Source organism: Papaver somniferum, chromosome 5 (genome assembly GCF_003573695.1).
Source record: "Papaver somniferum cultivar HN1 chromosome 5, ASM357369v1, whole genome shotgun sequence".
In the NCBI taxonomy this organism is placed as follows: Eukaryota; Viridiplantae; Streptophyta; class Magnoliopsida; order Ranunculales; family Papaveraceae; genus Papaver; species Papaver somniferum.
In genome coordinates, this window is record NC_039362.1 from 79,350,190 (window position 1) to 79,363,554 (window position 13,365).

Below are 13,365 nucleotides of genomic sequence, written 5' to 3' on the forward strand. Positions count from 1 at the left end.
TCAGCCAATGTTAATCATGATGGCAGTAGTACCCATTTAATTGATAAAATTAAAAATCCTAATTAACGCAATCCCCTAATTTCTGAAGAACCCTAATTAAGGAATCCCCAATGCAACATCCAGAACCCTAATTGTTGAAATTAGATCCAAACGAACATGCATACGATGAATTAACATAATCCCATTGTCTCAAACTGAATCAATTCAATTAAAATATTATCAAAAAATACAACTAACTGAATTAACAAGGATTACGAACAGTTGAGAGAAAGAGAGAGACTAAAAACAATTGAGAGAAAGGGAAAGACTAAGAACAGTTGAGACAAAGAAAATCTTCTGGTGGTTCATCCCGTTTGCTGCAAACTCTAACTAAAATCAGAAGATGAAGGTCGCTGCTTCTCCGTTCCTGGCTTTAGAATTTTTTTCAAAATAGACTCTCGACAGTGTAAAAACTAAAGAGAAGATACAAGGGTTAGATGAAGGATATGGTGGTAATTTTAAGTCTAGAAATTGACTAAGTTAACTTGCTGGACCATCTTGGTGGGACCGTGTGAAATAAATAACGGAAAGGCCAGTTTATAAAACATTTTGCGAAAACGGCCGGTTTATTAATTAGGGGTGTTGAAGTTGGTTACTTTATTAATTTTTCCTTAACTAATCAACCTTTTTAAATTATCCTTGTTTAGTTATCCTTGTTTAAACCAATCAACCTTTTTAGTTTAATTAATATAGTTAGATTGATTACGTGAATTGAAAGTTTTAAAATCTTATTTTGACTAGATTGAACTTATGGATTTTGTTGGAAGATTTTTAACAAAAAAAAATTGTTTTCAGATTTTTTTTTGTAACGGAAATGAAACCACACGCCAGACACTTATAATGTGGGGATCACACATCTGTCTAATGGTTTCATTCTCCAAATTACAGAAGAAATTAACACTTTCAGAAATCAAGTATGAAAATTCGGCATGCTCGACTGAGAAAAAGCATGTCGACTAAGTACTTTCAGAACTCAGTCCATGAACAGTCGGCATGCTCCACCAAAACAAAGCATGCCGACTACACATTATAGTTTTTTTTCGGATTTATAGTCGTCATGATCAAGTTTTGAAAAACGGCCGTTATTTCCGGAAAAACCGGCCGTTAAAACGGTCACGCCTATGTAGCGTGTCCGTGAGGGTCGCTGACATCCGTGTCTATATATTACCGATAAATAGAAAATAACGGTGTTATTTGGACCCGTTATAATTGTTTTCACGCATGTTATAGCTGTTTTTTGAAAATTGAATTTTACTTTTTTTCCTTCTAAATAACATTTTAACACAAGTTTTTTAGACCATTTTTACCGTTTTCACGTCAGTTATAACCGTTTTTTAAGAAAAAAGAATATAAAAATATTTTCTTATAATTTTTTTATTTTAAATTAAGGATTAAAAATTAAAATTAATATTTTAGAAATAAAAGAATAAAATAATAATGCATGAAAAATGTTATAACAACGTTATTAGACCCGTTATAACTGTTTTTACGCACGTTGTAACCGTCAGATAGGAATTTCAAACCATAATTCTTTTTTATTTTCTATTTAACCGTTATAACGCCCGTTATTTTAGAATAACATATAAAAAACGTATTTTTTCCAAAATGACGCGTTTTTTTGCCAGAAACGTGCTCACACACGTCAAAACGCTTTATAACGGTCACGCCCAGTGGCCGTGACCTGAGCCGTGACCTGTTTTTCAAACCTTGGTCATGATCGAAAATGTAGATTGACAACTGTGTCAGTGGTCGTGTTCTTTTTACAAAACCATGACGACTAATAACAAAATTAAGACCTAAGAAAACTTGTTTTCTGAGTGTCATTTATCGGCACGCTCGACTAAAACTAAGCATGCCGACCACACATTATTTTTTCGCATTTATAGTGGTCCAGGTCGAAAATTCAGCACAATGACGACTGTTTATTTTTACACAATCATGAAGACCAATAACAAAACTGGACACGGGAAAACTTGTTTTCTGGGAGTTATTAATTATCAAGATTAAGCTTTTCAAACCTTAACAGCTGTTCATACAACATCACTAATCGTCAAGGTTTATGGATGAAGACCATGAAGACCCTGTGAATGTTACTTTTAGAAACAAAACTCTTTGAAAAGTCGTCATGTTATTCATCCAACAACCTCGATGACTAAAAATAAATATGAAAAATTGTCATGCTCGACCAAAAAATATCATGACGACTGTTTAACTGCAATTCAACAATCTCAAATTTTTTGATCTAATTTGTCATTCAAATAACAATTTTTTTTTTACTAGATGGAGTTTGAAAGAACTAATCGACAATAAAAATATATAATTGACGAAATTTGTTCATTTAAAAAAGATGAAATATAAGGAAGGAGAAAGGAATTGATCATTAAATTGATGATGAAGAAGAAAGAAAATATTAAAGTTTTGATATAAAACCAAAAAGGATTGTTTTAGTTATTATTAGGGGAAGGATAATTGAGTAACTTTACATACACAATACACCGCTAAGCCCACTGTCTTGGTTGGGAACAAAATAAGTATACCCCAATCAATTTGGATGCCCAATCCAACTAATTTTATTTGTGTCTGGAATTAATCTTTTTTTTCTTTCAATTATCATTTGTTGATTTTAAAAAAGAATAATCGGACCATAAATATAATGACACGTAAAATTTCCACTCTTTTCCGTAGCGGGATCTAATATTTTTCCCGATAATCCTTTCTTTCAAAAAGAAATTAGTCAGTACTCCACTCCAGGGGCGGAGCCACATTGAGAGGTGGGTGTGCAATTGCACCCCCTCAAATGTGAGCCCCCAAGCCTAATTTGCACTAATATATCCAATTTCTGGTCATTTTAACCCTTTTGCAACTCCTAATACATGTGTTGACTGGTATTTTGCCCACCCATCTCTCGAATCTTGGCTCCACCCCTGCTCCTCCCCTTAGTAATGCATTTTTGCATAGCTGCTAATACTAATAGGCGGTATAAATCTCCGTTCGTATACGAGACAAAAGGTTATTCCGCTTATGATGTTGTATTACAAATTCGTTTTGAAAATAAACTCGGGTTCCTACTTCCTACTTCCTAAGTTCCTATTCCTTGGGCAGAGTACATATTTCAACCTTTATAAGCTTTCCTGCAAACACAGCCTAGCTACCAAATTTGAAACAAGATTGATAGTAAAAGGCTTAATTAGGGCATCAATCATCATGGTCTGATGGGTACACCAACCCATACACGTACCACATATCTTTTTCTGTGACCAGTATCTTGTCTCCTCAATACTAAACACGCCAAAACCTAAAACACACAGAAATCTCACTCACTCTTTATTTTGCTCTCTAGAATCCAAAATTTGCTTTGGATGGATACTCTCTCGTTAAGACCCATAAAAGACAGTGTGTATCCTGTGGTCCAGGTATTAATACCCATCAATAAGTTATGAAAAGAAAAAGAAAAGAAAGAAAGTTGGACATTCGAATTGTAGAATGGTGGATGATATATTGTTTCAAACATGATTTCAACAGTACCAAATTCAATCTCTCTATCTGGCTATGCCTAATGTAGTTCCATAAGTTTAATGTGGTACGAAGACACTAAAGACTTTTGTTGGTCTTTGCTGATTTTTATTCTCCATTGGTAGAACTTGGTGTTGTCGGAGACTTTGAGTCGATCCTTAAATATTTCCGAGTCCACTTTCTCACCACTCGCCAGACTTGCCGGCAAAGGATTGGATCCAAGATCATCTAAAAACCTGATTAACCATTATAGATGAATTCGAAAGTAAATTTACAGTGGATGATTCAATTGATATAATAATATAAACTACCTCCATTTTACAAAAGATATACTTGTTTCATGGAAAATCCAAGACGATGAAACAAGACTATCTTTTTAAAATGGAGGTAGTATTTGGTTTGGATAACTTTAGCTGAATTAGTATACCTTTCCGGAAAAGAAATCCAAGATAATGACAAAACAAATTCAAAACAATGGCTCATAGTGTTATAGTGGTTTGAATGTTTGGTATATGTTTTTCCCTTTTACATTTCATTTCAAAATTATTGACACTTTCGTCTTTTTATTTTTGTACCAAGTTACTCTTCTTTGGTGCTCTCCATCTTCTTTTTATTTGATAGCCAAATAATAACTAGTGTTGTGTAAGTCTTTCGAAAGGATTCCCAAGAATATAATGTTTAGCGTATCCGTTATTTAGTTTGTGATATACGTCAATTTTCAAAATCTTGATATACACGGAGTACTAAAAATAACAAAAAAAGAAAAGAAAATGATCTTGTGCAAATACCAAAATGTTACATTTCATGCGTATATATTTATGTTGTCTTATTATACAAAGTCCCTATTTGCTTGGCTGGCCGCTACAAGGGTACCAATTTCCATGGAGAATTACCAAACTATAATATGAGGCTGGCAGAATGGGAAACCTCGGGAAAATTGGTATTCAGCAGCCAAGTTTTCGGTGCTGCTAACGTACGTGGTAAAAATGTGTGTTGGAAAATGTAACAATTAGTTGAGCTCGATCTATTTTTTGTTGATAGAATGAACTGCATTCAAAGCTTCAACTTGTTATCTTTTAGGGGGGGAGCCTAAGCTGATTGCATAATCTCTGCTCACTCTTTGCCTGAAGGACCACAGTTTTTAATCTCCGTTCTTATTTTACATCAAAAAACTTAAACGATCACCAGGTGTTCTAGCATATAGATATAGATGGTATTCGGCACCACCGTAAATGAGCTTCGACTCGAGACACTAAGTTAACACAAATATACTTGCAAACATTCGCAGAACAACACAGGAAATGTCCTCAACTTCTCATTGATTGAAAAAAAAGTAGCTAGTGTAGCTCAAGACAAGAAAACTAGAGCAAAGAACTGTCTATATATGCTCAAACACTGTTCCAAGGTAGAAGCATCAGTGTTGTATAAGTATGTTACATCTTGCGTGGGATAAGAAATGAACCCTAATTCAAACCCTAAAGACTTCCAACTATATAGTGACCCCCTCAGGGTACATTTATTCATTTGTTGCCTTTCTAGTTCCCTTCTCTAGCTCTTATCTTCTCCATCATCTGGACCCCAAAACAAACATACACACACCCTTCTTTTCTCCCCCTCTCTCTTTCTCTCCCTCCCTAATAATAACTCACCATCATCATCATCTCATAATGCACCACAATTTCTGTATGAATGAAAAGCCTAGGTCAGATGTAGATGAAGAAGATGATGAAGAATCCATATTTCTTACTCTTAGTCCCCCAGGCCAACATATCTCCAAAACCCATCTATCTCATCAATCATCCTCAACACCTAAAGCTGTTGTTGCTAATAATATTGAGGGAAATCATGATAAGAATAATATTATTACAAGTAGTTGCAGTACTACAACTACAATTGAAGATGAGAGTAGTGTTACTATAGCTCTGCATATTGGACTTCCAAGTGCTGAAGTAGCAAGCACAAGTAAAACTAACAATACATGTAGCAACAACAATGGCAGTACTACTGGTAACCCACTTGAAGGTCAGTACTGGATCCCTTCTCCGTCTCAAATCCTTGTCGGTCCAACTCAGTTCTCTTGCACCGTCTGCCACAAAACGTTCAACCGCTATAACAACATGCAGGTTTATCCATTTAACTCCCTAGATAGTTTAAATCCAGTATTTCTTTTTCTTGTAGCAGCAGTACTTTACTTTCTTGAGTAACTGATGACTTAGTCATCGTTTTATTTGGTTAATTAGTTTTAATTCATCGTTGTTTTTTGCTTAAATTAGTTTGAACTCTTTCGCTAGTGTATGTAGCTTGGAACTCTGTACAAAATATTAATATATATGTAGAGATGCCAGGCCACACCAGTTGGGTTTAGATACGGTTTAAGAGATCCTTGTTCATCAGTTTATGTGTATAGCAAAGTGAACTTTAAATTTGTTTTCCTTGTCTCTAGATGCATATGTGGGGGCATGGTTCACAGTATCGAAATGGACCAGACTCATTGAAGGGAACAAAACCATTGTCGCCGATGATGAGTTTACCTTGTTATTGCTGTGCTGAGGGGTGCAAGAACAACATCGATCACCCTAGGGCTAAGCCCTTGAAAGATTTCAGGACACTTCAAACGCATTATAAGCGGAAACATGGTGTGAAACCATTTTCATGTCAAAAGTGCAGCAAGACTTTTGCGGTTAGGGGAGATTGGCGTACACACGAAAAGAATTGCGGTAAGCTCTGGTTTTGCATATGTGGGTCTGATTTTAAGCACAAAAGGTCTCTTAAGGATCACATTCGAGCATTTGGAGGAAATCATGCTCCACATTATGGTACTTGTGGAGATGATTTATTATGCCAAGATGAAAACGACGATGGCGATGGAGAAGATGATGAAAATGATGATGATCTTCCACAACAAGGTAATGTAGTAGTCCGACCTGGATATATGTATTACTAGGTAGCTAGCTGGTAGTTGATGATGGTGCTTGTGATATCTAGCTATATGTTACTTATGGAGAGATGATGAATTAGTTGGCTTTGTTGATGACCAGTAGTGCTTAATTAGGGTTAAATAATTAGCTAAGTTTGTTGTGTGTGAGTGTGTGTTTACTATAATGACAAGTTATTGTTGTTTCATTTGCTAACTAGTAACTTGATCAAAAGGTCCCTGATATATATATATATATATATATATATATATATATTTGGTCACTCTTGCATTGTGTATCCGTGATTTATTCTTACTTAATTTATGTAATGGATGTTACTACTATATAGCTAAGATTAAAAATCCCGGGGACAGAGAGAAAGTGAGCATAGAGAGATGACAAAACATTGAAATGGGGGCTATAAGTTTCTGTAATTGTGGATGAAGTATCAGTTTGTAGTAGTGATATATAGAGAGATGACAATACATTAAAACAGGCTATTGTTTTCTGCATTGTGGATCAAGTCTCAGTTATTTTTTACTGATCTTAGGTTTGTATAAGTGTCACTCTCTAGTCATCTATAAATGTGTGAGAGGGAGAGAGAGAGTGAGTGATGATTTGATCAAAGCTAACAATGGGTATGAACAGGAGAATCTGAGAGCACTGTCTTTTTACCTTGGCTGTCTTCAGTTACTATTTCATGAGTTTACTTGCTTGACCACATTTCTCTATCAAAGACTACAATGTATCTTTCTCTCAAGGGCTTTCTCTCTCTCTAGAAAAATTTAGTCTTCACTAAGAGTTCTCTGACCTTCGACTAACACTCTCTTGAACACTTTCTGATAGCTAGCTATACTTTTTAACTTTATTTTTTGAACTTGGAGTTTCTTTTTTATAATTTTATGATCAGTATGTACGTAGGACCACTAGCTATTATATATATACTGATAAATTAGCCTGAATACACACTGTTTTTTTGGGGTTTCACCCAAAGAGCTGCTTCTTTCCTTTTCAGGCATAAACAAACAGAGATCTGCTAAAGACTCTGATCAATCTCCTGTTCTTTCCTTTTTGATTTTGAATCCATGATACATATACTGATTAATTGCATTTCATTAACTCCATCTATCGTTTTACTTAAGAGTAACTCTCTATGTACATATGATGATGGAATGATGCCCTGCTTTTACAGGACCTATGCTAGAGAGAGAGATAGATACAGTCAGATTAGTCACGTTCCATGCAAGATCTAATGATCTATAGGGTATGAACTTGTAGATAGATAAAGTTGTTCCTTTTGATGAAGTCCTTGTCGACGTACATCAAACTCTACAAGACTCCAAGAGCACCCAGTACTCACTATTCTAGGGTTTTGCACAATGAATGTCCTTCAAAATGAGAATATGCACATAGACAGGTACATGAGTTTGCAACTAGGAAGATGCTAAAGGAATGCTACAGCCTACAATGTTCTGGCCTGGCACCTTTTTTTTAATTGAAGAAAACGACTTACTAAAGCGATCTTCCCTTCCTCTTAATTTCTACGATATATCCTCAGTTCCCCACTCCAACAGGCCCCTTGCACCGACTATAGCTTGTCCAACCTATATGTCTCGGGTTCTCTCGTACTAGCTAGTTAATTATCTGGATTATATCCCATGCAGATCTTCTCATTCGTTCCTGGTCGTCAACCTCATTCACCCTGATTCAAGTATACTCCTCCTACTTATCTGGCTGTAACCCGGGACACATTGTAAAACAGTAGGATAATAAATCATGACATATGTGATAATATAAGGAGTTCAATTCTAGAATCATGTATGCTTCAAGAAAAATAAAAACAAAAACCAAAAAAATCTAAAATCATGTGGGTATAGTTAACCCATGGGTAGGACAACTAGCAAGCATTTTATTGACAACGGGTCAACAAGATGAGGATGCCCATGAGCCCAATAAACATCCCACCAAACCTTAGTCTTTGGACCCTCTACGGATAGTTTTCTTTTTTAATAGAATCATTTTATTAAGGGAAACTTAGGGGGAGACCCAAAAAAAATAATATTTTCATTGTCAAGCCCATAATTATTTTTGGATACCGTGACATCCATAATTATATGAAATTATTAAAAATTTATACATGATAAATTATGCATCCGCATGACAAGTTATGCATCAGGGGTATAATTGGTAAATCAACTTGGACATAACATATCTAAAAATCCGCGTCTTAGAAATTTACAAATTTTATGTCGTTGGAAATCTTTCAAAGAAAGCTACGCAACGAGTACAAACAACAATATCAAATTTTTGTTTTTCACGAAAAAATCGGAGGTGATCATCGTTTTAGGAAAAATGTTCCAAAACTTGATACATAACCATTATGCAGCCACCAAAAAGGACGCATAGTGCATTATGAAGACGCATAACGAATTATGCAACCATTTTCTCGACTGCATAACAAATTATGCATCTGTATAACAAAGTTATGCATCTATAACAAGTTATGTAGACATTGTTTTGGTTGATTTTAGTGCGTACATAAAAAATTTTGTGCATAATGCAGTATATATCCATACTTACGATGCATATCAGGTTATGCATCTATTTTCTCGATGCATAATGCATTATGCATCCATTTTCACTACTGCATAACATGTTATGTATATATTATTGTAGGTGCATGACAAGTTATGCAGTCTTTATTTTTGTTGGTTTCAATAATAACAAAAAGGTTGATGCATAATGTGTTATGCAAACATTTTCCGGACTGCATAACAAGTTATGCAACAACTTTTCAAGATGCATAACTACATAACTGGTTGTGCATCCACTACGAAGAGAAAGTGAAGAACAACAAAATCTAGGTAAACATCAACAAAACCCGAAATGAAACTTGCACAAAGCACTCTCTACATATCGGCTGTTGATATCGGTGATGTGGTTTGAAACCATGGATGATAATATCGCCTGTAATGGTCTTGTATTCCCAATTGCACCCTGCAATGATAAATAACTGTATATATTAGTCGCAGTGGGGTTGAGTCTTCTCAAGGAAATTATATCCAGTTATGCCGCATCAAAGAACAAAAGCTCATCGATACTTCCATGCTCTTTCCAGTATCGAGCACGAGTCCTTCTCCTTCCAACATCATCACCAGCCAAGCCTGAAGACCATGAAGTAGAAGATGCCACCAGCCGCCATCGACAACCCAAGAAACAACGCCACCAGCCGCAACCCATTACAGTAGCTTCCTCTAGCTAACAAAGGCGTCACTCGAGTCTTCCCAACTCCAGCTGACATACAGACCTAAGTCTCCTTGTTGCTGCTCCATTTATCAATCGAGAATTGAGAGAGTTCACAATACTGACTCTACCCCAAAGATGCTTCCGAAACTGAGTATAAAGTGGAGATGATGCTAAAATATTCTTCCAGCTGTTTTACAGCTCCGAAGCTTCCCCCATCACCGAGATAGTTAACAACAACCACCATTACTTCCTTCCGCTCGAGCTACTGCAATATGAGAAACTCTATCATCACAGCTTCATCTTCTCACAATTTGACTTCAGCTCCTTCCCAGGCAACCACAAATTTATGTCGGTCATCTTACTTCTCTGTCACCTACGACAGAAATCCAACTTGTTCGCTGACCAAATCCAACACAGCTTCACTTCCTTCTTGTTCGGTATCCCAGCTGAGCATCACGTCCTAACTGGATGGATGTCAACAGTCCCGTATAAAGCTAGCCAACAAAAGAACCACCGATTACAGATAATTCCATTATTTTCAAACACAGGCCACACCACCGATTTCCATTTTCTGTCCTTCTAATCACCTTCCTTCACCATCACTGATACAAGTATACAACCAATCTTCACTTTTGCTTCCCTGGTCTCCAAACTCTCTTCACCTTATTGATTCGGTGAATCAACTTCTCAACTCAGAACTCCACTTAACCCATTATTGTTGTGGTAGTAATAGAACTTGCCTTATACCCATTCGTAATCAATAATTCAGAAATCATCATGAAGATTAGAAGCACAATTGACAACCCATTCTTCATATATACATATGCCATTTAATCGAGACCATTCATTCGGACAAACCCCATTCAATCCACATCCAAAAAAATCCCCAAATCTGTTGATATTGTTGATGCTTGTAGAAGATGTGAATTCAAAGACGCCAGAGAAAGAAATTTCCGCAGCCACGAACATCATCTCCTCACTATTGAAATTTTCGCAGCCAGAGAAAGAAGAAATTCACGAGAGAAGTTGAAACCCTAGTTGGAAACAGCTGCTGGAAAAAATAACTATTAGGTTATGATAAAGGAGCAAGATGAAGAGGAAGAAGAAGAAAGGAAGAGACTTTATTACGAAGAAAATCAGATCTTTTCTTTTGTTTTCGCCTCTATCTCTTGAAACTGATAATTTTGGAAAATATGGGTTTGCGAATAATTTTCACCCAAATATTGGGGGCGCACCTGAAGATTTCCGACCGTGGGTTTCATAGTGGGAAAGATACAAAGAATGGGTCTCCCTGTAGTTTTCACTTTTATTAACAACTAGCCACTGTACAAAAATATATCATGCCGATTTACAATACCACGTAGCATTTTAGATTTCAAAATTATACTAGTGGAATCTTCTTTGTCATATGATTTTCTTCTTATCCGACTCCATTTCGCTAGTTTATCCTCTCTACCGATAATGACCCAATACCTGATATACCTACCAATATTCAGTGATAAGACATGATGTGCATACCTTGTATAGTCGTATTATAAGGTTTATCGTGCTACTGCATTTATGGCATAATAAATCACGTTAACATTTGAGCAAGGTATATCAACTAATTAAACTTGGTACACCACGTTATAACATGATATCTTTAGGGGCTACTAGTAAAAACATATGTGCGATGCACATGTTTGAATTTGATTCTTTTAAAAGCACCAAATTGGATAGCAATGATATCTTTTTCGTAAAATAAAAATTAATATTCTTACTTGTACTCTTTACATAGGTAATTCAAAGAGTTTTTTTTTTTTTTTTGATAAAAAAGATATTCATTACTGAAAAGGCGAGGGTACCCAAATATACGTCAAGCTAAAACTTTTCCTGCCTATAAGTTCTTTTTCCGAAAGTGATTGTCTACGGACTGAGTCGAGACAATGCAACTAATCTGTTCACACTTCGAGTGATAGTCTATGGATACGAGATCGAGACAATACAACAACGAAGTATGTTTACTTGATAAAAAGATTCGGACTTAACCAAACACAATAGGATTGCTTATCAAGTAAATAGGAATTAACGTTTGTGTAATTTACTCTAATTATAATAAAACAATTATAATGCGGAAATATAAAGTAAATGACACAGCAAAATTTTGTTAATGAGGAAACCACAAATGCAGAAAAACCCCGGGACCTTGTCCAAAATTGAATACTCTCAGGATTAAGCCGCTACACAAAATTACACCTAACTTCGTATACTTGAGACGAAGCAACTAAACCTATAGTTCACCTAGTTCCGTATGTATTCCCACGCCTCCGACCTTAGTCACGTACTTGGAACAATTCCTTTAGTTCGTATTCCAAACAGTAAAGGAACAACAAATTTGTTTGGTATCAACTCTATTCAACCAAGTGATGTGAGTCGTACAAAGGATCTTTTGTTTATCTTAACATAAACTCCTTCGTCAGGTTCTTAGATCTATCTTATTCTGAACTACCAATGGTAATTCTTAAGATTTTTCAATCAATACTTTTAATCAGAAAGAATTGTATTGATGCCGATCTACACAACTAATCAATCCAATCTACCACAAGGATAAACCGATTATAGTTTGATCCTCTTATACCGAAACAAGTATTGTGCACACCAAAGATTATGAACCCCAAATCAGAAATCTTCAATATCTTCTTTGTCTTCAAATCTTCTTAGATCTTCAATAACCACCTGCATACAACAACTTGAATCTCTTGTGATCAATCACGCACAAAATGGAGTCTGTTAACAATGGATTATCACAAGATCGTCTTTAGCACTAACAACAGTCTAAAGATCCCTGTCGAAACGTCGATCTAGTTTGAGTGAATCTTATATCAGAAGAAAAGATTCTCAAGTATAAAAAAACTAGGTGCAATCAAAGTTCAACTACCGTTAGTCAAACAAATCAATCGAAAACACAAGATAAACCGCAATTATCTAGTTTCCCACCAACGGTACTCGTAGAGCTTCTCAATCCCAAAGCAGACTTTAAACTGAGCGGCCGTAAGAGATTTCGCCTAGTTAGGTTACTCTCCTCTCAGAATAGGCGGCTACACCAGTAACAACACAACGGAGGAAGTTTGCGTCACGAAGGATTAGTTTGCTAGAAATGCAAACTTCAAGTATTTATAGACAAGGAAGTTTGGACACCAAGGAATTTTCAAAATCGAAAATATTCTCAAAGATATTCAATATATTCCAAATTCGGTTTCCATAATTCCTGTAAATGCTATGTCCAAAATAATGACCGAAAATCTCTTTAGAAAATCTTAACTAGTAATTAATGCACATTACTAATTCTTATTTTCCTAAAATAAAATTAACAACCTTAATTAAAATATTCTTAACTTATTTATATTTCAATCCTGGGATTTTCTTCCTATAGCTATTAAGGAATAACTTTGAACAATAAAAGATAAACATTGTTGTACGTGTTCAAAGTTTTCCGACATCCTTACTTTGTAAGTCCTCTTTCATACTTACAACCTTGAAACCGATTTGCCACACTTCCAAACAAGTTTAGAATTGGTTCATCTGACTTTCAAGAGCTATGCGATTGATTATGAAACACTCAATCACAAATCATGGGTTTAACGGTTCTACCAAAACAAGTTTCGGTTCTACC

The 13,365-nt window shown here is 35.6% G+C and overlaps 1 protein-coding gene across 1 annotated transcript; it reads left to right on the top strand.

Annotated features, from left to right (window-relative positions):
- The first annotated feature begins 5,129 nt into the window (after positions 1-5,129).
- LOC113277569 (zinc finger protein WIP6-like) lies at positions 5,130-6,765 on the top strand. Its single transcript, XM_026526631.1, has 2 exons — positions 5,130-5,675; positions 5,996-6,765. Exons 1-2 carry the CDS (start codon positions 5,220-5,222, stop codon positions 6,494-6,496), a joined length of 957 nt encoding a protein of 318 aa, XP_026382416.1. The 5' UTR covers positions 5,130-5,219; the 3' UTR covers positions 6,497-6,765.
- The last annotated feature ends 6,600 nt before the right edge of the window (positions 6,766-13,365 follow it).